This window comes from Penaeus monodon, chromosome 38 (genome assembly GCF_015228065.2).
Source record: "Penaeus monodon isolate SGIC_2016 chromosome 38, NSTDA_Pmon_1, whole genome shotgun sequence".
Classification (NCBI taxonomy): Eukaryota; Metazoa; Arthropoda; class Malacostraca; order Decapoda; family Penaeidae; genus Penaeus; species Penaeus monodon.
The window spans coordinates 13,342,923-13,350,422 of NC_051423.1; the positions used below are offsets into that span (position 1 = coordinate 13,342,923).

The 7,500-nt window shown below is 35.6% G+C and overlaps 1 protein-coding gene across 1 annotated transcript in view; it reads left to right on the forward strand.

Annotated features, from left to right (window-relative positions):
* Positions 1 to 1,814: 1,814 nt before the first annotated feature.
* LOC119596481 (tubulin-specific chaperone E-like) overlaps positions 1,815 to 7,500 on the forward strand; it is a 28,731-nt gene continuing 23,045 nt past the window's right edge. The window contains exons 1-5 of the mRNA XM_037945751.1: positions 1,815 to 1,946; positions 4,488 to 4,617; positions 4,856 to 4,975; positions 5,472 to 5,643; positions 7,419 to 7,500. The exon at positions 7,419 to 7,500 is cut by the window's right edge and continues 145 nt beyond it. Of these exons, the coding sequence (XP_037801679.1) occupies positions 1,936 to 1,946; positions 4,488 to 4,617; positions 4,856 to 4,975; positions 5,472 to 5,643; positions 7,419 to 7,500 (515 nt within the window). The 5' untranslated portion in view covers positions 1,815 to 1,935. The remainder of the gene's footprint in view (positions 1,947 to 4,487; positions 4,618 to 4,855; positions 4,976 to 5,471; positions 5,644 to 7,418) is intronic.

Sequence of the window (7,500 nt, forward strand, 5' to 3'; positions counted from 1 at the left end):
TATTTGTACTTGGTAAATAAATTATAATGTCGTGATAAGATGGCTTCAGCAATATTAATGTCATTATTTTTAAAAATCATAAATACCCAAGGAACAGGGAAATCAGTTGTGGTCACCAAGGTCTACTAATTGACATTTCACAAAAAAACTACAGAGAACATAACATGTTCCGGGTGTCAATAGATTAATATCAGAATTGATGATGTAGATAGTAGTTTACCCAGAGATATTTACTTGTTCTTTAAGTTGTTGGTACTTTTTTTGTGTGCTAAATTGTTTCAACCATACAGAAATTTGTGCATATATTTATGTATATTTCTAAACTTAAAGACTGACATGATTTCAGTGGCAACAAACTGAAGCTGCCCAACAATCCAGATGAACTGCAGGAGAGTGTGTGTCACATCACCCACCTCGTCCTCAACAACATGAAGGGCTACACTTGGTCAGATCTCATGACATGCTGTGTCATGTTTTCCAACACTCAGGAAGCTGCAGGCTAGTTTTACTTTGCTTTTTTTTAAATGGCAGGTTCATGTTTGAGCTGCTGTGGTCACAGCATGATACTTAATTGTAGTTTTCATGTTGTGATGCTCTTGGAGTGAGTACGTGGTAGGGTCCCCTGTTCCTTTCCATGGGGAGTGCCAGTTATAGGTTTTGCCAGACTCCTAATGTTTTTGACAAGTTGCCTTGGCTGAAGGGATTAAATAGGGAATGACCACGAAGTCTAATGTCCTTTTTTTAATTACAATCCTGACGCTCGTCCTTGCCTTCTCCGATAGAAAGAATATATATGTTATCATAAAGGAAGTGACAAAAGCTACTATCAAAATTAGAAATATTTCAAGTGGCTCTCTTTTCAGCAATGTATATCGGGCAACAATCGTCACAACATTCAGAGGCTTACTTATGAAATGGCAGTCGTAAACATTCGACTCTTTCGAATCAAATATTGCAGTTAGCTATGGTGTTGTTGTATTAGTGTCCTGATTGTCTTTATACCACCCCTCCTGTAAGGTTATTCAAGAGTTGGAATATTGCTTTATCTTCCACACAATAAAGGGACTGGTTCATATTCGTTTTCTTCGTGGGGACGTACACAACAGGGAAACTGGTTAAATTCAACTTTGTCGTTGAATGAAAAGTAAATTAATTTATTGGCTTGAGCCACCCGGATATATCACTCAAAGAGAATGTAGAGCTAATTCTGTAGTTGGCCATTTCTAGTTCAAACCCATTATCCACATCAACCAAATGGCAGGAGTAATTCCTGTCAAAATAAGAGCATCAAAAATCATGCTAGGCTCTGTTTCGTTGATAGGCACTCCCTCCACCCGCCATTCCCACCTGCTGCCTGGGAGTTAAGACTGCATATTGGGTGCCAAATACTAGATTTGAGGCTTTGAACAAGAGAAAAAATTAAAGTGATAAGCTTTAATTCAGCAGAATTAGAATGGCATTTGATAATTCTAAATGTAAAACTAACTATATAATATTATCATAAAATGTATATATCATATTGTCAATGTGCCTCCCACTGAAATATTAATCCAGCCAAGTAGGTACTTTCCCTTACTAATAAATGAATCTCTACAAAGCATTTTGTGATGATCTGTGGTTCAGAAATGCAGCAAAAAGAGTTTTTAAAAATGTAAAAAAAATAGACTGCAAAAAGGGAATAATTCAGAAACAAGGCTACATTATTCATTCACATTAAATATTCATAAATACAGTTTTTTTTGTATGCAGACCTCTTTTGTCTTCCTTTTTAGATATAAGGATGTGAATCCATTTGATGTAATATTTTTGCATTACAGGTTGCCTTCAATAAGCTATGCAAATTAGGACCATTCCTGTGGCCCTCTTTGATTCTCTTGAAAAAATTGACATAGGTGTCACCCCATTTGCTCTTGGGAAGAAGTGTGTCACTTGGGAATGATTCCAAGGTAAATTAACAGCATGCTCATATATCATACTTCACATGAGTAGTGAAAAGAGGGGGTCTTCTGTGTCTCCGCATTATTTTAAATTTATTAATGGCAGTATACTCAGGGAGATTGTGGGGGTTTTAATCAGTTCTCAGCACAACATATATCTATCTATCTATATATCTATCTCTATCTATATCTCTATCTATATCTATCTATCTATCTACTCATCTGCATATATATATATATATATATATATATATATATATATATATACATATATACATATATACATATATACATATATTTCATATAACATATATACTATATACATATATATATATATATATATATATAATATATATATATATATATTATATATATATATATATATATAATGCACGCACACATGCATGCACAGACAACCACACACACACCCCACACACACACACACACACACACACACACCCCACACACACACACACACACACACCACACCACAAAACCACACACACACCCCAAACCCCACACCACACACACACACACCACACACACACACCCCCACACCACACACACACACACACACCACACACACACACACCACACACACACACACCACACCACACACACACACACCACACACACACACACACACACACACCACACACACACCCCACACACACACACCACACACCAACACACACCACACACACACCACCACACCCCACACACCACACACAACACCACACACCAAACACACACAACAAAACACACCCACACACCACACCACACACCCCACACCACACACCACACACACACACAAAACAAAACAACACCCCACACACACCACACACCCCACACACACACACACCCAAAACACACACACACACACCAACAACCCCCACACACACCACAACACACACACACCACACACACACAAAAACCCCACACACACAAACCCCACACACACAACCACACACACATAACCACACACACTTATACATACATATACACACATACACATACACACACAAAACCACACACAAAAATACACAACCACACAAAAGAAAAACACAAAACCACACAAAAAAACACACACCACACACAACACACAACCACACAAAACAAACCACACCAAAAACACACAAAACCCCACACACACACACACACAAAACTACACACAAAATCCACACATACACACAACCACACATACCCATTTATAATAAGTATATATGTTATGATTGCTGTGTGTCATGGTATTTTTAACCACATGCCTCTGCCTTATTTTAATTGTTTTGCGAAAAGTCTCTGCACATAGATGGTACTAGCAGTTCTTTGCCTCAAAGACATCAATTAGTAGACCTTGTGACCTTACCTAATTTCACCTTTCCTTGAATTGGCAAGAAAAGGGTATTTTTAATAAATTATGAATTTTGATGGTGTTATTTTTATCATAGACATTATTATTACTATAATGTTTTAAATATTAGAAAAAACAATATAAAGTAATGTAAAAAATATTGTAAATCAAGGAAAAGTGTTAATAGGCGAGACAGGCAGTACTTGTAATTGGCTCATTGGTGACTTAACCCATTGCCGACGGGTGGCATGTACGTACATGCCATGGCATGGCTGGACTATCTGCCAGGTGGCATGTACATACATGCCATGGTGCGCATGTCCCGTATTCTGGGGGCATGTATGGCCATGCCATGAGTTTTTTTGTTACAATTATGACAATCTATTATTTTATTTTAAAAAATTATGTTGGTAATCGACTACATTGGCCAGAGATATTATGTAGTATTCTCGATACCGATATGTTTTTTGGTTTATTTTTTTATTATTATTTTTTTTTTATTATTATTATTATTTTTTTATCTATATGGAAGTGATAATATAAACCTGTTGAAACTAAAGTTTAATTTATAAAACAACTTAAAAAAAATGCAAAAGAAAATACAACAGAACATACGGTTTCAACTCCATGATACCACACACTGCTTATTTTATTCAGACTATAGAGTGATTAATGATCAACTATAGAATCTATATAATAAGAAAAATACCCTACAGTCTTGATTTATCAGAAAATATGGCAGATGGAGACCTTAGAAAATAATACTGCAAATACAACATAGGTTCTTAGTATTACGAAGAAAAGGCAAGGGATGCTGGTATTGGGCATGGGCGGTCGCGCATGCTAGGGTGACGATATGAGCCCCCGGCAGTGGGGCCCGGGTCACCATGAATACAACCCGGGAGAGAGGGCTTGCGCATCAGGAAGTCACCCGTGGGCAAAGGATTAATACAAGTGTAACCATCTATGTGTAAAAACAATTGGTAAAGTAAACTGACAGTGGGTATGGCATGTACATATTGTTTACTATAATTATAAAATCATTTCATGATTCAGGATGTTCAGTGAAGGAAAACACTCCATAATTTCTTTTAAGTATAGAGCCATTAGATTTAAAGTATCATTTCCCTTAAATACATATGAATATGCAATGATGTTTTTTACTCTACTCGCCTTTTGACATGTACCTCTTTCTGTAGGCTGGAAAGCTTGAATGTCAATAACTGCCAGCTGAAGAAAGTAGTTTTTCCTTCAGTCCCAGTTCATGAAAAGACCAAGCTGTTTCCCAATCTGAAGAACTTGATGATTGCAAATAACCCACTCGAAGCGGTGAGTATGATACAGTTGCCTTTGCAAGGAATGGCACAGTGAAGATGATTAATTTTTGTATTATTTATTATTTTTCTTACTAAGAAATATATGTATCTGTTACCTTGATTTGTAGCAATGTAAAGGATCTTAAAAGAGGATCCCGGGAAAAGGTTAAAAGTTATACGAAAAGTGCCATTATTTTGCTACTAAGGAAACCTCTGAATTAATTAATACATTTTTATCCCCTTTTTTCCAGTGGGAATCAGTTGGTGAGCTAAATAAACTACTGAACATTGAAGACTTGGTCATATCTTATGATGAAAATATCACGCTTTATTTCCAAGAGTTTGCTTTTGCTCGAATTTCAAACCTGAAGGTACGTAGAAAGACTTCCTTTTAAATATGTAATAGTATAGAACAATCTTGGTTACATGACCTCAGAGTGTTTTAAATCAGCCTGATACTCAAGAAACTGCCAATCCATAATGAGGCCCCAGGAAGGAGCCTAAAAATTAAGCCTAACTCTTAAGAACTTTTGTATCTGATCATGAGATATTTTTCTGGTAATTTTTATTAAATAGAATCAGTTACACAGTTACTCCTATAATGTAATCCCATGTAAAAGTTGTGGATCTAGAACTCTTGGTCTAGGGAAGTCTCTCATTTGCTCAGGAATAAAGGTTAATGTCCTGCAAAGCATTTGCTTCTGATTATTAGATATTTTTAGTTTGTCATTAGTGGGATTGTCTTAAAAAGGTTGCACACCCATGATATAGAACATTGATGTTTTCTATATTAAAGAAAAACCTGCAGTTTTTCTTTCATAAGTCCATTCCTAAGGAAAATTACTTTGCATCTGTGATTTTTTCTAGGTACTGAACAGAACAAGGCTAACTCCAAAAGAAAAGAGAGATTGTGAATTGTTTTACTTGAAGTCCTTCAGTGAGGATTATTACAGCAGTGGTGGTACAGAAGACCCAAGTACCTCACACCTCTCCCAGGAGTTTACCCTCAAACATCCAACTTATCTGAAATTAGTGGAAGGTAAGCAAATGAAAGCCTACACAAATACAGGCACAGAGTCATATAGACAGAAGCAGACAGACACAAACAGAAACAAGCAGAGGGGAGAGCTATAATCCTTACATTCCTTGTTTGTGATATCAAGGGAGGACAGGTATATCACTCCTTCCATATCATTTAACTTCCTTAAATATATTTTCCTGCAGAAGTATTTGCATTCCCCAGATTGTTTTGAGATGTGCTTTTTTATATATAAGTGAAATTTCTTAGATACAATATACAGTTAGTGGTAAGTGTCAGGCAATGGTCAGGAGATATTCATTCCACTTTTTGTTACTGTACTTGTGAGCATTTTGCCTGAAGGCCGGGCTGATGGGAGTAATTCGCCTTGAATGTACCAACCTCTTGCAGGGTGATGAGGCCCATTTGGGATTTGGAAGGGCCTTTTGCATTATTTCCAGCAATAACCAAGTGTGCAATGTACTGTCTATAAAAGAGTGCCAGTTCCAGGTTTCAGGTTCCTGCCTGTCATGACCAGCAGTATAGGTTGTATTACAGAAAATATGATATGAAAAAAAACAAGAATAATAAAATGTTTCTTATTGTTATTACTAATGCAGTTAGTTATGGACTACATAGAGAGATAATACTAAGTCTGTGCAAGGAAAATAGTGTGTTACCTTCTGGATAAAAGCAAATCACATGACAAATATAGACATTGGAAAGTGGCAAAAAAGCTCAAAGCACTTATGCAGAAAAAGAGAAAATAATATTGCAAAGGGGAGGCATGCAGTCTTGTTACCACACACGAGTGTTCGCATATGCCCGGTATACTAGCCACACACTTATCAGAGTGGTTGTTCACATAAGCCTAATCCTATATTGTGGGCCACATCCAGCGGGTTAATAGGCTATAATGACTGCACCTATTACCCAAGCCCTTGACTTTTTGGGATATTTTTTTATGATGCTATTAATATCAATACTATTGTTAGTACTATGGAATTTATGATTATTATGATGTTAATGAAATACTAATAGCAATATAATATCCAAAAGAATCTTTCTGAAAATTACTGAAAAATATAAACAGGTGAGATAGATAGGACTAATATTTGACTCCTTGGTGACTCAGCACTTGTGCAGCCATTTATGTGTAAAAAAATTATAAACTAGAATAACGGTGGATATATGTATGGATGGCTAGAATAAATATTTTCAAATCGGCAAATGGTACAAGTTGATCAAATTCATAGTAGTGTGTAACAAAAAGAAAAAAGAGAAATAGCAAAATTATATCCATTCAACAGCACAAAGAAGAATCCACATCTATCACATTTTAGCTTTGTGTTGCTTAATGTAAGTCTTAAACGTCATTACAGAATTTAAAAAAATAATAAGGTGTAGCATAACTAATGCACTATATCACAGCAGCAGGTTGTTCTATATAAATGTATCTTCATTAAAGAATAAAAGAAATTCCATGTAGACAAGATTTTTAAAACTGTGTATGTAAACTCTCACATGCAATTTTTTTCTCATTTCTCCCATCATCCTCATCTCCATATTCCAGTTTTTCTGTAGTACATTATTTTGGCCGTTATATTAATGTGATTTGTCTCAATTTATTCAGAGTATTTTTTTCTTGTTTTCATTTATAGCAGGTAAAAATATCTAATACAAAGAATTTTTTTTATCTTCCTTCCTCTTTTTTTTACAACTCATTTACTGTCACTGTTATGTATTGATTAATTTTTTTTTTTTTTTTTTTTTTTTTTTTTTTTTTTTTTTTTTAGAATATGGTGCACCAGTGGATGAGACAAAACACAGAAGTCAGAAGAGTCAGAAGCTGCGAGACCTGAAGATTGAGTTAAAGAT